The sequence below is a fragment of the Ovis aries genome, chromosome 12 (assembly GCF_016772045.2).
Source record: "Ovis aries strain OAR_USU_Benz2616 breed Rambouillet chromosome 12, ARS-UI_Ramb_v3.0, whole genome shotgun sequence".
In the NCBI taxonomy this organism is placed as follows: Eukaryota; Metazoa; Chordata; class Mammalia; order Artiodactyla; family Bovidae; genus Ovis; species Ovis aries.
In genome coordinates, this window is record NC_056065.1 from 4,797,815 (window position 1) to 4,818,511 (window position 20,697).

The 20,697-nt window shown below is 40.3% G+C and overlaps 1 protein-coding gene across 13 annotated transcripts in view; it reads left to right on the forward strand.

Moving 5' to 3' along the window:
- The window catches only part of C4BPA (complement component 4 binding protein alpha), a 57,198-nt gene extending 36,947 nt beyond the window's left edge, over positions 1–20,251 (forward strand). For all 13 annotated transcript variants that reach the window (XM_042257035.2, XM_012186976.5, XM_012186977.5 and 10 more), the window contains 3 exons: positions 17,703–17,876; positions 19,139–19,314; positions 19,852–20,251. In XM_042257035.2, the coding sequence (XP_042112969.1) occupies positions 17,703–17,876; positions 19,139–19,314; positions 19,852–20,019 (518 nt within the window). In that variant the 3' untranslated portion in view covers positions 20,020–20,251. The remainder of the gene's footprint in view (positions 1–17,702; positions 17,877–19,138; positions 19,315–19,851) is intronic.
- Positions 20,252–20,697: the final 446 nt, after the last annotated feature.

Consider the following 20,697-nt stretch of genomic DNA (forward strand, 5'->3'; position numbering starts at 1 on the left):
CTTTTAGGAATGATCTCCTTGCTGTCCAAATGGCTCTCAAAAGTCTTCTCTAGCACCACAGTTTGAAAGCATCAGTTCTTCAGAACTCAGCCTTCTTCATGGTCCAAATCTCACATCTGTACATGACTACTAGAAAAACCATAGCTTTGACTAGATAGACCTTTGTTGGCAAAGTAATGTCTCTGCTTTTTATTTTTTTCCTATTCTGAATTATTTATTTGTTTATTTTTAAATATAAATTTATTTATTTTAATTGGAGGCTAATTACTTTACAATATTGTATTGGTTTTGCCATATATCAGCATGAATCTACCATGGGTGTACGCATGTTCCCTATCCTGAACCCCCCTCCCATCTCCCTCCCCGTACCATCCCTCTGGGTCATCCCAGTGCACCAGCCCCTAGCATCCTATATCCTGCATCGAATCTGGGCTGGCGATTTGGTTCATATATGATATTATACATGTTTCAATGCCATTCTCCCAAATCATCCCACCCTCTCCCTCTCCCATAGAGTCCAAAACACTGTTCTATACATCTGTGTCTCTTTTGCTGTCTCGCATACAGGGTTATCGTTACCATCTTTCTAAATTCCATATATATGCATTAGTATACTGTATTGGTATTTTCCTTTCTGGCTTACTTCACTCTGTATAATTGACTCCAGTTTCATCCACCTCATTAGAACTGGTTCAAATGTATTCTTTTTAATGGCTGAGCAATGCTCCATTGTGTATATGTACCACAGCTTTCTTATCCATTCTTCTGCTGATGGACATCTAGGTTGCTTCCATGTCCTGGCTATTATAAACAGTGCTGCAATGAACACTGGGGTACACGTGTCTCTTTCAATTCTGGTTTCCTCAGGGTGTATGCCCGGCAGTGGGATTACTGGGTCATAAGGCAGTTCTATTTCCAGTTTTAAAGGAATCTCCACACTGTTCTCCATAGTGGCTGTACTAGTTTGCATTTCCACCAACAGTGCAAGAGGGTTCCCTTTTCTCCACACCCTCTCCAGCATTTATTGCATGTAGACTTTTGGATCACAGCCATTCTGATTGGCGTGAAATGGTACTTCATTGTGGTTTTGATTTGCATTTCTCTGATAATGAGTGCTGTTGAGCATCTTTTCATGTGTTTGTTAGCCATCTGTATGTCTTCTTTGGAAAAATGTCTGTTTAGTTCTTTGGCCCATTTTGTGATTGGGTTGTTTATTTTTCTGGAATTGAGCTGCAGGAGTTGCTTGTATATTTTTGAGATTAGTTGTTTGTCAGTTGCTTCATTTGCTATTATTTTCTCCCATTCTGAAGGCTGTCTTTTCACCTTGATGATAGTTTCCTTTCTTGCGCAGAAGCTTTTAATATTAATTAGGTCCCATTTGTTTATTTTTGCTTTTATTTCCAATATTCTGGGAGGTGGGTCACAGAGGATCCTGCTGTGATTTATGTCGGAGAGTGTTTTGCCTATGTTCTCCTCTAGGAGCTTTATAGTTTCTGGTCTTATGTTTAGATCTTTAATCCATTTTGAGTTTATTTTTGTGTGTGGTGTTAGAAAGTGATCTAGTTTCATTCTTTTACAAGTGGTTGGCCAGATTTCCCAGCACCACTTGTTAAAGAGATTATCTTTTCTCCATTGTATATTCTTGTCTCCTTTGTCAAAGATAAGGTGTCCATAGGTGTGTGGATTTATCTCTGGGCTTTCTATTTTGTTCCATTGATCTATATTTCTGTCTTTGTGCCAATACCATACTGTCTTGATGACTGTGGCTTTGTAGCAGAGCCTGAAGTCAGGCAGGTTGATTCCTCCAGTTTCATTCTTTTTTCTCAAGATTGCTTTGGCTATTCGAGGTTTTCTGTATTTGCATACAAATTGTGAAATTATTTGTTCTAGTTCTGTGAAAAATACCGTTTGTTGCTTGATAGGGATTGCATTAAATCTATAGATTGCTTTGGGCAGTATACTCATTTTCACTATATTGATTCTTCCGATCCATGAACATGGTATATTTCTCCATCTATTAGTGTCCTCTTTGATTTCTTTCATCAGTGTTTTATAGTTTTCTATATATAGGTCTTTAGTTTCTTTAGGTAGATATATTCCTAAGTATTTTATTCTTTTCGTTGCAATGGTGAATGGAATTGTTTCCTTAATTTCTTTTTCTACTTTCTCATTATTAGTGTATAGGAATGCAAAGGATTGCATTGTGTTGATTTTATATCCTGCAACTTTACTGTATTCATTGATTAGCTCTAGTAATTTTCTGGCGGAGTCTTTAGGGTTTTCTATGTAGAGGATCATGTCATCTGCAAACAGTGAGAGTTTTACTTCTTCTTTTCCAATTTGGATTCCTTTTATTTCTTTTTCTGCTCTGATTGCTGTGGCCAAAACTTCCACAACTATGTTGAATAGTAGTGGTGAAAGTGGGTGCCCTTGTCTTGTTCCTGACTTTAGGGGAAATGCTTTCAATTTTTCACCATTGAGGATAATGTTTGCTGTGGGTTTGCCATATATAGCTTTTATTATTTTGATTATGTTCCCTCTATTCCTGCTTTCTGGAGAGTTTTTATCATAAATGGATGTTGGATTTTGTCAAAGGCTTTCTCTGTATCTGTTGAGATGATCATATGGCTTTTATTTTCCAGTTTGTTAATGTGGTGTATTACATTGATTGATTTGTGGATATTGAAGAATCCTTGCATCACTGGGCTAAAGCCCACTTGGTCATGGTGTATGAATTTTTTAATGTGTTGTTGGATTCTGATTGCTAGAATTTTGTTAAGGATTTTTGCGTCTATGTTCATCAGTGAGATTGGCCTGTAGTTTTCTTTTTTTGTGGCATCTTTGTCGGGTTTTGGTATTAGGGTGATGGTGGCCTCATAGAATGAGTTTGGAAGTTTACCTTCCTCTGCAATTTCTGGAAGAGTTTGAGTAGGATAGATGTTAGCTCTTTAAATTTTTGGTAGAATTCAGCTGTGAAGCCATCTGGACCTGGGCTTTTGTTTGCTGGAAGATTTCTGATTACAGTTTCAATTTCCGTGCTTGTGATGGGTCTGTTAAGGTTTTCTATTTCTTCTTGGTTCAGTTTTGGAAAGTTGTACTTTTCTAAGAATTTGTCCATTTCTTCCACGTTGTCCATTTTATTGGCATATAATTGCTGATAGTAGTCTCTTATGATCCTTTGTATTTCTGTGTTGTCCGTTGTGATCTCTCCAATTTCATTTCTAATTTTATTGATTTGATTTTTCTCCCTTTGTCTCTTGATGAGTCTGGCTAATGGTTTGTCAATTTTATTTATCCTTTCAAGAACCAGCGTTTGGCTTTTTGATTTTTACTATGGCCTCTTTTGCTTCTTTTTCATTTATTTCTGCCCTAATTTTTAAGATTTCTTTCCTTCTACTAACCCTGGGGTTCTTCATTTCTTCCTTTTCTAGTTGCTTGAGGTGTAGAGTTAGGTTATTTATTTGACTTTTTTTCTTGTTTCTTGAGGTATGCCTGTATTGCTATGAACCTTCCCCTTAGCACTGCTTTTACAGTGTCCCATAGGTTTTGGGTTGTTGTGTTTTCATTTTCTTTCATTTCTATGCATATTTTGATTTCTTTTTTGATTTCTTCTGTGATTTGTTGGTTATTTAGCAGCGTGTTGTTCAGCCTCCATATATTGGAATTTGTAATAGTTTTTCTCCTGTAATTGAGATGTAATCTTACTGCATTGTGGTCAGAAAAGATGCTTGGAATGATTTCAATTTTTTGAATTTACCAAAGCTAGATTTATGGCCCAGGATGTGATCTATCCTGGAGAAGGTTCCATGTGCTCTTGAGAAAAAGGTGAAATTCATTGTTTTGGGGTGAAATGTCCTATAGATATCAATTAGGTTTAACTGGTTTATTGTATCATTTCAGGTTTGTGTTTCCTTGTTAATTTTCTGTTTAGTTGATCTATCCGTAGGTGTGAGTGAGGTATTAAACTCTCCCACTATTATTGTGTTATTGTTAATTTCCCCTTTCATACTTGTTAGCATTTGTCTTACATATTGCAGTGCTCTTACGTTGGGTGCATATATATTTATAATTGTTATATCTTCTTGAATTGATCCTTTGATCCTTATGTAGTGTCCTTCTTTGTCTCTTTTCACAGCCTTTGTTTTAAAGTCTATTTTATCGGATATGAGTATTGCTACTCCTGCTTTCTTTTGGTCTCTATTTGTGTGAAATATCTTTTTCCATCCCTTCACTTTCAGTCTGTATGTGTCCCCTGTTTTTAGGTGGGTCTCTTGTAGACAACATATATAAGGGTCTTGTTTTTGTATCCATTCAGCCAGTCTTTGTCTTTTGGTTGGGGCATTCAACCCATTTACATTTAAGGTAATTATTGATAAGTATGATCCCGTTGCCATCTCCTTTATTGTTTTGGGTTCGAGTTTATACACCCTTTTGTGTTTCCTGTCTAGAGAAGATCCTTTAGAATTTGTTGGAGTGCTGGTTTGGTGGTGCTAAATTCTCTCAGCTTTTGCTTGTCTGTAAGCAAGAATGAGATCCTTGCTGGGTACAGTAATCTGGGCTGTAGGTTATTTTCTTTCATCACTTTAAGTATGTCCTGCCATTCCTTCCTGGCCTGCAGAGTTTCTATTGAAAGATTAGCTGTTATCCTTATGGGAATCCCCTTGTATGTTATTTGTTGTTTTTCCCTTGTTGCTTTTAATATTTGTTCTTTGTGTTTGATCTTTGTTAATTTGATTAACATGTGTCTTGGGGTGTTTCGCCTTGGGTTTATCCTATTTGGGACTCTCTGGGTTTCTTGGACTTGGGTGATTATTTCCTTCCCCATTTTAGGGAAGTTTTCAACTATTATCTCAAGTATTTTCTCATGGTCTTTTTTTTTGTCTTCTTCTTCTGGGACTCCTATAATTCGAATGTTGGAGCGTTTCATATTGTCCTGTAGGTCTCTGAGATTGTCCTCATTTCTTTTAATTCGTTTTTCTTTTTTCCTCTCTGATTTCCTCTCTGATTCATTTATTTCTACCATTCTGTCTTCTACTTCACTAATCCTATCTTCTGCCTCCTCTTATTCTACTATTTGTTGCCTCCAGAGTGTTTTTGATCTCATTTATTGCATTATTCGTTATATATTGACTCTTTTTAATTTCTTCTAGGTCCTTGTTAAACCTTTCTTGCATCTTCTCAATCCTTGTCTTCAGGCTGTTTATCTGTGATTCCATTTTGATTTCATCATTTTCACTATCATTATTCAGAATTCTTTCTCAGGTAAATTCCCTATCTCTTCCTCTTTTGTTTGGTTTGGTGGACATTTCTTTTGTTCCTTTACCTGCTGGGTATTCCTCTGTCTCTTCATCTTGTTTGTATTGCTGTGTTTGGGGTGGCCTTTCTGTATTCTGGCAGTTTGTGGAGCTCTATTGTGGAGTTTTCTCACTGTGGGTGAAGTTGTTGGGGTGGCTTGTCAAGGTTTCCTGGTTAGGGAAGTTTGTGTCGGAGTTCTGGTGGGTGGAGCTGGATTTCTTCTCCCTGGAGTTCAGTGACGTGTCCAATAATGAATTATGAGATGTCAGTGGGTTTGGAGTGACTTTGGGCAGCCTGCATATTGAAGCTCAGGGCTGTGTTCCTGTGTTGCTGGAGAATTTGCATGGTATGTCTTGCTCTGGAACTTGTTGGCCCTTGGGTGGTGCTTGGTTTCACTGTAGGTATGGAGGCATTTGATGAGCTCCTGTGGATTAATGTTCCCTGGAGTCAGGAGTTCTCTGGTGTTCTCAGGACTTGGACTTAAGCCTCCTGTTTCTGGTTTTCAATCTTATTTTTGCAGTAGCCTCAAGACTTCTCCATCTATACAGCACCATAGGTAAAAAATCTAGGTTAAAGATGAAAAGTTTCTCCACAGTGAGGGACACCCAGGGAGGTTCACAGAGATACATGGAGAAGAGAAGAGTGAGGAGGGAGTTAGAGGTGACCCAAATGAGATGAGGTGGAATCAAAAGAGGAGAGAGAAAGCTAGCTAGTAATCATTTCCTTATGTGCGCTCCACAATCTGGACTGCTCAGAGATGTTCACAGAGTTATACAGAGAAGAGAAGAGGGAGGAAGGAGACAGAGGTGGCCAGGAGGATAAAGGGGGGAATCAAAAGGAGAGAGACAGATCCAGCCAGTAATCAGTTCCCTAAGTGTTCTCCACCGTGTGGAACACACAAAGAGCTTCACAGAATTGGGCAGAGAAGAGAAAGGGGAGGGAAGAGACAGAGGCGACCTGGTGGAGAAAAAAGAGAATCCAAAGATGGAGAGAGCAGTCAAGCCAGTAATCTCACTCCCAAGTAAAAATGGGTACTGAAGATTGGGTTCTTAAAGGTACAAAATTGATAACAAATACCAAAAATCAAAGATTAAAAATCTAGAGTAGAGGTTGGATTTTCAAAAATACAATATTAAAGAAAATAAAGGCAAAAAGAAGTCACAAAAATTATAAAAATATATATATGACGTTTGCTTTAAAAAATAGAGTCTTTTTTTTTTTGCAAAGTAATAGTAGGTTATAAAAATGAAAATTAAAGGAATAATAGAGGAGTTAAAAATTAAAAAAAAAAAGAATGATGGTAAAATAGCAAAAATATATCTAGGACTTTCTCTGGTGTTGTTGTGGGCAGTGTGGGGTCAGTTCATTTTTGGATAGTTCCTTGGTCTGGCTTATATTTCTCAAGATCTCTAGGCCCCTACCTATGTAGTTGGTACTAACTACAGGGTTTTAATCTATTGCACCTGTCACTTCCAAGGCGGGTCCCTCTGTTTTAGCTTCTGTTTGCTGGTCTCTTCAGTGTCTGATTTCCGCCCTGACACAAGGGGGCAGTGGTGGACACTTCTTTAGGCTCACTTGTTCATTTGCGCTGTGGGGAGGGAGGGACGCTGCAAACAAATAACACTGGCATGTGTTTGCAGTGTCTCAGCCAAACTGGGCCTGCCCCTGCTCACGGCACGTGTGCCCTCCCTGCCCACACTGCTCAGGCTCTAGGTTGCTCTGCTGGGAACCGTCTGAGGCTGGCCCTGGGCTCCATGCACCTCCCAGGTCTAAGCTGCTCAGGTTCAGGCACTCGGGTAGTCCTCAGAGGCGCAGACTCATTTGGGCCTGTGTTTTGTGCACTTTCCAGGTCCAAGCAGCTCAGGTGATGAGGTGTTTGGTGAGCGCAGTTGCTGTAACTTATCGCCTCCCCTGTCCCTGCTGCTTGGTTTTCTGGGTGTACAACCAGCGCACCTTCTCAGGCAGATGTTGACTGTTCAGAATCCCAAGAAGCCTTGGTTATCAATGAAGCCTGCTTGCAGTTTGGTAGATAATGCCTCTCTGGGGCTGCAATTGCCCCCTTCCAGCTCTGGCTGCCTGTCACCAGAGTGGGATGGTCTGCTGCCAGCTAGTTCTGTTCAGTCCTTCATTCTGAAAGCAGGCCTGGCTGTGTCTTAGGTTAGGGCTTTTCACGTGGTAACTATCCCACAGTCTGGTTTGGTAGCCCAAGTTAGTTCCTTCAGATTGTCCTCAGGGCATTCAGGGCCGGTCCTTACTCTAAGAAATGCCCACGCCTCCCTGCCCAGCCCCCACTTGATAGCGTTGGATTCAGGTGTCTGCGCTGCTTCTCCTCTGGGGGAGGTACCATTGGGCACATAATCTGCGGGTTTTAATTATTTATTTATTTTTCCTCCCAGTTATGTTGCCCTCTGTGGTTCCAAGGCTCGCCACAGACTTGGCAGTGAGAGTGTTTCCTGGTGTTTAGAAACTTCTCTCTTTCTAAGACTCCCTTCCTGGGACAGAGCTCCGTCCCTACCTTTTTTGTCTCTCTTTTGTCTTTTATATTTTTCCTACCTCCTTTCGAAGACAATGGGCTGCTTTTCTGGGTGCCTGATGTCCTCTGCCAGCATTCAGAAGTTGTTTTGTGGAATTTAGTCAGCGTTTAAATGTTCTTTTGATGAATTTATGGGGAAGAAAGTGGTCTCCCCACCCTATTCCTCCACCATCTTAGTACTGCCCTCTGTTTTCTGCTTTTTAATATGCTATCTAGGTTGGTCATAGCTTTCCTTCCAAAGAAGAAGCATCTTTTAATTTCATTGCTGCAATCACCATCTGCAGTGATTTTGGAGTGCCCCTCCCCCAATAAAATCTCTGTTTCCATTGTTTCTCCATCTATTTGCCATGAAGGGAGGGGACCAGATGCGATGATATTCATTTTTTGAATGCAGAATTTTAAGCCATCTTTTTCACTCTCTTCTTTAAATTTTCAAGAGGTTCTTTAGATCCTCTTCACTTTCTGCCATTATGGTGGTGTCATCTGTACATCTGAGGTTATTGATATATCTCCCCACAATCTTGTTTATAGCTTGTGAGTCATCCAGCTCAGCATTTCACATGATGCACTCTGCATAAAAATTAAATAATCATGGTGACAGTATAAAGCCTTGACATACTCCTTTCCCAATTTGGAACCAGTCTGTTGTTCCATGTCCAGTTCTAACTGTTGCTTCTTGACCTGCATACAGGTTTCTCAGGAGACAGGTAAGGTGGTCTGGTATTCCCCTCTGTTTAAGAATTTTCCACAGTTTTTTTGTGATCCACAGAGTCAAAAGCTTTAGTGTAGTGAGTGAAGCAGAAGTATATGTTTTTTTGGAATTCCCTTCTTTTTCTATGATCCAGTGGATGTTGGCAATTTGATCTCTGGTTCCTCTGCCTTTTCTAAATCCAGCTTGAACATCTGGAAGTTCTCAGTTCATGTACTGTTGAATCCTAGCTTGAAGGATTTTGAGCATTACTTTGCTGCCGTGTGAGATGAGTGCAATTGTGTGGTAGCTTGAACATTCTTTGGCATTGTCCCTCTTTGGGACTGAAATGAAAACTGACCTTTTCCAGTCCTGTGGCCAGTGTTGAATTTTTCAAATTTGCTGACATACTGAGTGCAGCACTGTCACTGCATCATCTTTTAGGGTTTGAAATAGCTCTGCTGGGATTCCATCACCTCCACTAGCTTTGTTTATAGAAATGCTTCCTAAGCCCACTTGACTTTACACTCCAGGACGTCTTCTTAGGTAGGTTTATTCCTATGTATTTTATCCTTTTTGATGCAATGGTAATGAATTGTTATTTGAATTTCTCTTTCTGTTCTTTTGTTGTTAATGTATTGTGAAAACAGAGTATTTGTCTGTCTCTGTTTGCCTTATTTGAGTCAGCTTACTACGCTCCAGGTTCATCCAGGTTGTTTCAAATGGCAAAACAATTTTTTATGCCTGAATAATATATATATATATAAATATTAATATCATAGTGATATTGTAATATAGTGATATTGTATATATGTATCTATCTTCCTATCTTCTTTTTCCATTCATCTGTTTATTGACTGCTTGCTTCTATCTTGGCTATTGTAAATAAGACTTCCATGAACATCCAAATGATGGAGATTATTAAGGGAAGGTTTCAAATTAGGTAAAAAGCCTTGGGCTGGTTGGCCTTGTGGACATGGTAAGCCCTCACCTGGAGTCCTGGAGAAACTGGTGGCTGGGGAAATCAGCCCAGGATCCTTTCTTTTGTCAAGCAATGGGGGTTTTGAGATGGTGGAGTTGTGAGGGTCAAATATAGCTATCTTGAGCTAAGGTCATATTCAAGGTAGAGCAAAGAGCTTTCATTCTTTGAACCTCTCTATGGAATGGAAAAAATAAATAAAAATCCTCAGTAAATTTGCCTCTAGCCTTGGGAACAGAATGACAATTTGGGTGTGAAGCAACTGTTCTAGTTCAACTTTGAGAAGATTGTTGACACACAAGTTGGAATGGTTCCAATAGCTTATGTTGCCAAAAAAAAAAAAAACAAAAAAAAAACAAAAAAAACACTTCAGATTTATAGTTTCCTTTGTAAAAACAAGGGAGGTATTGGAGTTTACCTCAAGACCAATTAAGCTTTGGCTAGACACACAGGAGGCACACTGGAGCATTAACTTTAGAAGTAGGGAGAGGAGCGCAAGCCTGTGAATGCTTAGAAAGGTGCAGAGATGTTTCTGATGCCTGCAAGAGGCAGAGAGCCTCTGCCTTACTTTGTATAATATACATCTTTTTAGAATTCCACTGTGGCTTGTGTTCTATCTGTGACCATTTGTCATCTTTTTATCTTCAGACACAACCTCAGAGATGACATCATGATACCTAGAGCAGAGAGAACCGTAGAGAATGAAAGATCTCATTTAAGAATTTTAAGAAGTATGAGTGCTATTAGCTTTTACTGATAGCTTAATAATCAATAAAAATGCCATACCCAGTTAGCCCAGCAGTTTATTCAGCTCAGAGGTTTGAACACTGATGAATGGATTGTGGAAGAACTCTGTGATTTCAATCTAACTCTCTTTAGTTTCTGTAAAACTTTGCTGTTTCTATTTCAACCCACTGTGCATCAGCCATTTGTGAATTCAAGCAGAAAAATTGTCTGTTTTCTTATACTTTTCCCCATTTTGTTATTCTGTACAGACTTTCACAAAATAGAATTCTCAAATAATAAAGTCATAGTTTCATGTTAAAAACACAAGTTATTATATGGTTTGTTATTGATTACATTTTTGTGGAAGTTTTATTAATTGGTAATGCAAAAAGACTAGAAGTGGCTTTCTATTGACCACTTTTAGGCTTCATGAAACCATTATGTGGTAAAAATAGGACAGTTTCCCTTTTTTTTGCTATTTGTATTTCATATCTCCACCACTCCAGATAAAGGATTCAAAACTCTGAATGATGCCAAAAGCTCAGGCTCTGTGAGCTGTTGCCAAATTGGATCTTGGAGACAGAGTGTTGGGTGAAGTAAAAAAGAAGGAAATTCATTTCTTTGCCAGGTAAAGGGGGACACAGCAGGTTCATGCCTCTCAAAATTGTGTCTCCCAACCTGAAAGGATTTGAGGAGGGGTTTTATAGCAATGGTTCAAGGTTGTGCTTGCTGATAAGATTATGGTGAATTCAGGGCCTGTACTCCCTCATCTGATCTCAGGTGATCTTTTTTACTAACTTTTTATTTTATTTGTGGGTTTGGCCAATTAACAACGTTGTGATAATTTCAGATGAAAAGCAAAGGAACTCAGCCATACATATACATGTTTGCATTCTCCCCCAAACTCCATTCCCATCCAGGCTGCCATATAATATTGAGCAGATTTCCATGTGCTATAAAGTCAGTCCTTATAGGTTATCCATTTGAGTATAGCAGCGTATACATGTCCATCCCAAACCTCCTAACTATCCTCCCACACCTAGCTTGATGAACTTCTCTGGTTCCTTTAATGTAGCGCTTGGTGGTCTTTCTCTGGTAAGAGGAATGCTATCATCTTGTCCTTGTTGTTCAGTAATCAAGTCATGTCCAATTCTTCCCGACCCCATGGACTACAGCATGCCAGACTTCTTCCCTGTCCTTTGGCATCTCCTGGAGTTTGGCCAAGTTTGTATCTGTTGAATCGGTGATGCCATTGAATCATCTGTTGCCCTCTTCTCCTTCTGCCTTTAGTCTTCTTTTCCAATGAGGCAGCTCTGTGCATCAAATGTCCAGAGTGTTGGAGTTTCAGCTTCAGTCTTTACAGAGTATTCAGGGTTGATTTCATTTAAGATTGACTGATTTGATCTCCTTGCTGTCCAAAGGACTCTCTAGAGTCTTCTCCAGGACCACAGTGCAAAAGCATAAATTCTTCAGTGCTCTGCCTTCTTTATTGTCCAGCTCTCACATCCATACATGACTACTGTAAAGACCATAGCCTTGACTATATGGGCCTTTGTTTGCAAAGTGATATCTTTGCTTTTTTAAAAATTTAAATTTATTTATTTTAATTGGAGGCTAATTACTTTACAATATTGTATTGGTTTTGCCATACATCAACATGAATCTGCCACAAGTGTACATGTGTTCCCAATCCTGAATCCCCTCCCTCCCCTTCCCCATACCATCCCTCTGGGTCATCCCAGTGTACCAGCCCTAAGCATCCTGTATCCTGCATCGAACCTAGACTGGCGATTCATTTCTTATATGATATTATACATGTTTCAATGCCATTCTCCCAAATCATCCCACCTTCTCCCTCTCCCACGGAGTCCAAAAGACTGTTCTATACATCTGTGCCTCTTTTGCGGTCTTGCATACAGGGTTATCATTACCATCTTTCTAAATTCCATATATATGTGTTAGTATACTATATTGGTGTTTTTCTTTCTGGCTTACTTCACTCTGTATAATCGGCTCCAGTTTCATCCACCTCATTAGAACAGATTCAAATGTATTCTTTTTAATGGCTGAGTAATACTCCATTGTGTATATCTTTGCTTTTTAACACACTGTCTGGGTTTGTCATAGATTTCCTGCCAAGAAGCAATCATCTTCTGATGTCATGGCTGCAGTCCCCATCCACAGTGATTTTAGGGCCTGAGAAGGGAAATATGTCACTGCTTCCATATTTTCCCCTTCTATTTGCCATGAGGTGATGGGACCAGGTATCATGATCTTAGTTTTTCAATACTGAGTTTTAAGCTGACTTTTTCACTCTCCTCCTTCACCCTTATCGGGAGGTTCTTTAGTTCCTCTTCTCTTTTTTCCTTTAGGGTGGTTCATGCACATATTTGAGGTTGTTGATATTTTTCCTGGTAATCTTGATTCCAGCTTGTAACTCATCCAGTCTAGCATTTCACCTGATGTGTTCTGTGTATAAGTTAATAAACAAAGAGACAATTTACAGCCTCATCATACTCCTTTCTCAATTCTGAACCAGTCAGTTGTTCCATATGGGGTTCTAACTGTTGCCTCTTGACCCGCATACAGGTTTCTCAGGAGACAGATAACATGGTCTGGTATCCCATCTCTTTAAGAGTTTTCTACAGATTTTTATGATACACACGGTCAAGGGTTTAATGCAGTCAGTGAAATAGAGGTAGATGTTTTCTGGAATTTCCCATGCCTTCTTTATGATCCAGCAAATGAGGGCAATTTGATCTCTGGTTCCTCTGCCTTTCTAAACCCAACTTGAAATCTAGAAGTTCTCAGTTTACAAATGGTGAAGCCTAGCTTGGAGGATTTTGAGCAAAACCTTACTAGCATGGGAGATGAATGCAACTGTCTGATGATTTGAACATTCTTTAGTACTGCCCTTCTTAGGAGTGGGAAGATATTGACCTTTTCTAGTCCTGTGGCCACTGCTAGGTTTTCCAAATTTGCTGACATATTGAGTACAGCACTTTAATAACATCATCTTTTAGGATTTTAAATATCTGCTAGAATTCCATCACCTCTGCTAGCTTTATTGGCAGCAATGCTTCCTAAGACCCATTAGACTTCACATTCCAGGGTATCTGGTTCTAGGTGAGTAATCACACTATTTTGATTATCTGGGTCTTGAAGATCTGTTTTGTACAGTTCTGTGCATTCTTGCCACCTCTTCTTAATATCTTCTGCTTCTATTAGGTGTCAGTGGGAAGCTGACGTCTTAAATAGTTTAAAGACATTGTTATGTATCCTTGAGGCAGACCAAGACTGCCTCAAGGCTCTATTGTTTCTTGGCTGCCCCTCCCTTGTCTTTTCATCCCTTACTTTGCCAAATTAATACTTGTTAGAATCTGCCCTTTGGAATTTGGGGAATGTCATGGAGGTTGGAGGTGTGTTCCTTATAAGAAAGCAGGGACAGAAGGGCTTCTGTGCCCAGTAGTCCCACAGGATCCTGATCAATTTCATGCAGAAGAAAAAAATGCTTATAACTGTGCATTCTTATGGTCATATCTGAATCCACACTTTAAAAAAGAAAATGTTGAATAAAGCTGGCACAAATTCTATAGCTCCTGACTTATTCTCACTAAAGCCAACTGCTGACTTCTTAAAGACAGGGAGGGGTGCAAAGCTCAGCACCCAGTAGCTTTCAGTCTCTATCTGCTAAATGAATGAAAGGATAAAAAATCAGATCTTGAGATGAGTGTCATTCTTCCCCTCCTTACATTTTTTTCAGTTTAAGTGTTGGAACATTACTAAAGGAGAACGATCTAGAGGCAGATGAAGTTATTAAATTTAATTTTGATTTCTCCTCTTGGAAATCTACTTAGTTCTGAAGTGTGTGTGAACTGAGAAAAGTTTCCAGTACTAGAAATTTCTCTCATACTTTGGCACTTTTTAACCTAGAAGTTCCCATACACTGCTCAGTTGTGAGTATGCTGATCTCAGGAGCCCCTGGTTGAAACATTTGGGCACCCTCCCAGGGCACCTGGTACTAGTGGAATGACCCTATTATTGTGCTGCTTATGGATCAATCATTTGATCAGAGAACAAGCTTGGCTTTTGTCCCAATATCAAGGGTGCTTCTAATATCATAGCATAATAGGGTTTTGGATATCCTCAAGAACAGATTTCCTCCTTGGATAATGGAAATTAGAACAATGAACTTCACAAAGGGATCAATATTAGTAACTGTTGTGACTTCCATCAAGAAAGAGGAACTATACCATTGTTCATTCCCTACCATGCATTCCTTTTTCATAATTTGCTTTTACAGTGTAAGTTTAGAATTTAAGAAATGTGTAACGGTAGTGATTTGTCTGATCTGATGTTTTTATGTGTTGCATTTTTTTTACCTAGCTTCGTTTGTACAATTTGAACACAGGAAATGAACTTGCAGTGAAAATCGTTTCCTGCAGCATCATTCAGTTGGAAAAATGAAGCAAAACACTCACATACCAACAAAAAACACATTAGGTTAAACGCTTGTATATACTGAATGTTTTTTAAGTGGATAAGTTTGTTAAAAAATACTGCTCGTTAGTCCAACTTTCTCTTTATTCCCCATTATTTGTCCCCATTCTTTGACTTTGCTGGTTTCCCTCCTTTTTCTGAATCAATGAAAAAGGGCCACATCTAATAGATAAGCTGCTGCTGCTAGCTGCTAAGTCGCTTCAGTCGTGTCCGACTCTGTGCGACCCCATAGATGGTAGCCCACCAGGCTCCCCTGTCCCTGGGATTCTCCAGGCAAGAACACTGGAGTGGGTTGTCATTTCCTTCTCCAATGCATCAAAGTGAAAAGTGAAAGTGAAGTCACTCAGTTGTGTCCTACTAGTAGCGACCCCATGGACTGCAGCCTACCAGGGTCCTCTGTCCATGGGATTTTCCAGGCAAGAGTACTGGAGTGGGGTGCCATTGCCTTATCCAAATAGATAAGCTAGACATTTCAATTATTACCTTTTGTTTCTTGGTATTTATTCTTTTTTCTTCCTTTCTTTCTGGTCCATGTGCCTTCACCTACTATATTATAAAACCTGCTCAAATCTGTTTGAACCTGCCTTTCAGAGTTTACATCTTTCCTTCCTTCCCTACCTTCCTTACTCTGGAACATCACCATGCCATCTAGTCTTGCTTATTCAGTAGAATTAACATGATGCCCTTGATGTTCTCTATCAAAGTGCTGTTCTATGGATGTCTGCACGGTCATAATATCTTCAGACTCTATTATGACAGGGACGGAAGTGTTATCACAGCCAAGGACTAAAAATGCAGATGGATGATCTTGACCTTTCCATATGTATGCAAACTGCTTGTGATGCTCTTTTCTGACAGGGATGGAAAAGAAGGCCTGTGCTGAATCAGTGGCCTCACCTGCCAGAAGACAGGTTAATCTGCTCTAGCAAAGATACCACATGTGGTACAGCGGCTGCAATGTTGTTGTGTTGTTAGTAGTCTACTGTAATTCTCCAGAATCCTAATTTTTTGTAGTAGGCAGACTTATGAAGTACAGGGGGATATGATGACCACTTTTGCATCTTTAATTCTTTAAGAGTGTCACATATTTCTCCAGTTCCTCTACACATTGGTAAATTATATTTAAAAGAACTTATCTTCTTTGTCTCTAAGGGGAGGGTATAGGTCATATCAATGACTCCTACTTGGTTTTCTTGGATAGGACAGTGTTACCCCATAGGCCAAGGACCAATATGAGGATTATGCCAATGACCAATTTTGTCTATCTGGCCCACACTTTCAAAAATAATGGAAATGCCCACCAAGTGGTTTAATAAGGGAACCTTGATGGTTCCAGGTATCTATGTCAACTCAAACTCTATGCCCAATAATACTTGGATTATTGTGCACTTCTCATCTGTGTGTAGTTGCTTATGTAAATGGACACAGGTCCTCTTGGAAGACTGGGAAACTCATTACTGTGCATATGTCTCAAGTTGTTGTAGTCTCCTTAGTCTTGGAAACATTTTTCTTCAGTTAGTGATCTCCAGACCTGAGATTATTCATAGCAGAGGCCCAGAAACTAAGCAACATATTATAACTTTTTAATGGACCAAAGGCCATCAGCCCCCTAATCATCCATCCTTTATTTGTTTCCATGGTACAGACTGAGTAGTATCTAGTTGGCTGTTCATCTGTTTTCACCCTTAGGAATGTCATGTTCTATTAACCATCTTCCTAATCTCAGTCTGGTTGTATCTCTAACTTGCCACTCCTTATGATGATTGCATTTATTTAGCTTCTAAAGCCTATGAGCACCTCTCAGACCGTGACTGCTAAGGGTGAAACTTGGTCTTTAACAGTCTTCCCATCATCAGCTCTGGTCTCTGATACAGTGCTCCTCTCATGATATTCCTTCTGTCCTTGGTAAATGTATCCTCCAGGTTTTCCCAGACAACACAATCACTTGGTGGAGTTTCCTGCATGTGTGTGGCACATCTCCTCCAGCTTACTCACTCTTCTGAATCACTTAATCACTCTCTCTACCACTTGCCACAGCAGCTCCAGCATTTGAACCTCATTGTTGGCATCACATTTTCCATGCCTCAAGGAGGCATCTTAGGCTAGTACTGTAGATACTATCGTCCATCACTTTAATACTTTACTGACATTTCCAAAAGAGTCAGGTGTTAGTTGCTCAGTCGTGACTGACTCTCTGAGACCCCGCCAGGAAGCCCACCAGGCTTCTTTATCCGTGGATTCTCCGGACAAGAATACTGGGGTGGGTTGCCATTCCCTTCCCCAGGGGATTTTCCCAACCCAGGGATCAAACCCAGGTCTCCCTCACTGCAGGCAGATTCTTTACGGTCTGAACCACCTGGGAAGGCATTTCCAATGACCTGTTTTATTTAAACTTCTCATGCAGTGTTTCTGGGTCCTGACAGTGTTCCCTTTCACACAGGTGCTCAGCACCGTGTCACGTCTCTTGTTCCAGCATGCAAGCCATCGTTTTTATTCTTTCTATAAGCTCTTTCTGAACTGTTTTAGAGGACAGTGAGTATACTCTTGGGAGGATAGATGGACTGGTCTTGTTGGGAGAAATGAGTCAGAGCTTGCAGATTTATCTTGCATCGTTAGTTTCTCCCAGATATACATCTCTGCATTTAGCACAAAAGCAGTGGAGTGTGACACCAGTACAGAGTGACTTTGACTGAATTCCTTCTTCCTGCCAAAATGGCTCCTAAATAGTGTCGAGTTTAGTGAATTTTCAAAAAAATGAAGCAAATCCTAAGTGCTTGTCAGTCCATTGTAACCTTTCTATGGTTCCCCAGCCTCAGGCCTTTATGAAGGCAGCTCGAGTTCTGTGTTTGGCTAAGTGACTGAATGGGTAGAGAAGACAGAAGGACAGACGGAAGCCTCCTTTGAACCAGACAGATTCTAGGAAGTGTTATTATATGCATTCTACATGCTGACCTTCTTTCACTTTTATGTCTCACCTCAAGATTGTGAATCCCCTCCTGTCATTGCACATGGACGACATAAAATAGTCTCTAAAGGCTCGTGGTATCAACATGAGGAAGTTGAATATGAATGCGATGAAGGGTACATCCTGGATGGAGCAAAAAGACTCTCCTGCACTTCTTCAGGCTGGTCACCTGCAGTCCCTCAGTGTAAAGGTAACTCTGGCTCGCTCTTCATTTTAGGTGGCAGGGGTAGGGCTATCATCAAAGGATTGAGAGCACCGCTTCTTCCTTGTGAGAGGCAGCAAAAAAAATTTGATTTGATTTATTGAAAATAATTACTATAGTCTGATGGTATCCAAAGCAAAAAGCGTAGAAGGCACACAGAACATTAACCTCCCCTTCTTTCTCCCAGGTACAAAATTCAGTTTGTGAGGCCTCTCCATTTCCCAGTTTCTTATATAATTCCGGAAATAGTCTACAGATGGTACATTCTATCTGAGTGTAGCTGTGGCCTGCAGCAAAACTTTCATGAAAAGTTGGTCTAGAATGTAAGCCCTAGTGGGCTAATGGCAAGCATTGTGAAATCACAAGTATATCCATCAGCGCCAGTGCAGGGCACCAGCTGCTCACCATGTAGCTGTGTGGTGAGGGACTCCTAATTTTCCAGCTGTTATGGGGACAAGAGGTCAAAATGAGGTCTGACTATTGCATACACACAGGTTTACTATCATTTCACCATCAACAGCTTCAGGGATGATTTGCCACCATCGTTTCCTTTGCACACAGGAGAATAATAAGCAAGAGGGAAAAATTTTCAACTATTGTCTTACAGGAGTCAAGATACAAGAGACAGCTGATCTGATAGTTGATTTGCGGTCACATGCCCTTTTTATCAGAGAAGGCAATGGCAACCCACTCCGGTACTCTTGCCTGGAAAATCCCATGGACGGAGGAGCCTGGTAGGCTGCAGTCCATGGGGTCTCTAAGAGTTGGGCACAACTGAACGACTTCACTTTCACTTTCCTGCATTGGAGAAGGAAATGGCAACCCACTCCAGTGTTCTTGCCTGGAAAATCCCAGAGGCGGGGGAGCCTGGTGGGCTGCCATCTATGGGGTCGCACAGAGTCGGACATGACTGAAGTGACTTAGCAGTAGCAGCCCTTTTTATATTCTGTCAGGCTATTTGAAATTGTTATATATCCTTAAGCCAGTCACTTAACCTCTCTGTATCTCACGTTCTCTTAGATAAAACAGTGAGACTTAAATAAGATGATCACATAAAGATCTATCCCAAAGTCTGATAAAGTGCTATTCCAATGCTCAATAAATATGCTAATGAATATTATTTTTCTTCTCAAGATTAAAAAAAAGGTAAAACAATTAGCAACACTTAAATACAGTTCATTCTTAGTACCCTAGGCTGGCATGTTTCTTCTCAGACCTGTGGATTGCTTCAAATTATGTTTCCATTGCAGCACGGTGTGTGAAACCAGAGATAGAATATGGAAAGTTATCTGTGGAGAAGGTTAGATATGTTGAACCTGAAAGAATTACTATCCAGTGCGAGTCTGGCTATAGTTTGGTTGGTTCCGAAAATATCACTTGCTCAGAGGACAGAACCTGGTACCCGGAGGCGCCCAAGTGTGAGTGGGTAAGTCACACAACTTGAGGTAATTTTTGTTTTTTTTAAACCCCAAAGCACTGTCCTGCCAGCAAAGATGATACCTGACTTGTCAAGATTCATTCATTCAAAGGAACCCTCATCTTTGCTTTGGAGCCTTCTGGTCAGATAGGAGATGCAAAGTTTTTGTGCTCTCACTTGTGATCAGGGAAAACTGAGCCCCTTTGAAGTGGAGGGTCTCAGACCTGGTAGTACTGGCAGACCTGGTGCTACTGACTGGCAACTTTTCTAGAGGATTCGATATACTCTTGTCCCATTTCTGGATGGTCAGAAGTAGTGTCTGTTCCCACAGAAGCTTTCTGGGAGGCTGTCTCAGAGCAGAGTTATATTCCTCTCAGGAAGATGATGGTGGGAAACAAGGTGTTTCTGGTTTTCCTGCTCCCCCAGGAGTCCTGGGGTGTGTCTTGGTCCTGAATCTGTAACCCTGCCTGTTTCTACATGAACTGTGCCCCCTAACAATCGGGAGAGAAGTCTTTCAAGCATACTCATCATGTGTTTCTCCTTTAGGAGTATCCTGAAGGCTGTGAGCAAGTAGTCACAGGCAGGAAACTCTTGCAGTGCCTCCCACGGCCAGAGGAGGTGAAATTGGCCCTGGAAGTGTACAAGCTGTCCCTGGAGATTGAACTCCTTCATACAGAAAAACTAAAGAAATCCTCTGAGGAAGAATTTCTTTAAAGAGAGAGGGAGAAAAATGTACCTGTGCCTTTAATCCAAAATAGATCAGTTAATCACCTTTACCATCTCTTTATGCCATTGATTGTGGTAATAGTTATCTAGAAAGAATAATTTGTTAACATTTAGTTATTTGAGATTGTAGAATTGTTGATCATTTTCTGACTCATTGTTTTTGCTTTTCTGTCTACATTGTACATATTTTTTTCCCATTAAAAATTAACATATCCAACAATATTTTGTCTTCATGGTCATCAGGTCTCTGTGAAATGAGCTCTGAGAATAAACCCATGCATAAAATTGATACATTTATTTTACTGTAGAGACCCTGGACATAGGGACTTGGGTTTACACCAATACATTTTTCTGCATTGCCTTTACTCAACAGTTCTGCATATAGGTCACTCAGGAGCTCAGTATTTAGATTAAACATCAACACACCCCCAACGCCTTGTTCACTGTTGCCCATTTTTAGCAGTCATGCCCTTTTCTAAGTGCCATGCACTTGGCCTCTGCCCCATTAATGCACGAGCATTGCCTTACGAGAAGGGGATTCTTGTCTGTGTCAGTCTCCTGATTCCATCCTGAGCAACAAGCTCTGAAAGTTTGACGAGTGGAAGCCAACCCGGCAGCCACCTTTGTGCTCCTAAGTCCTTGATCTGGTTTAATCCTTGATATTTT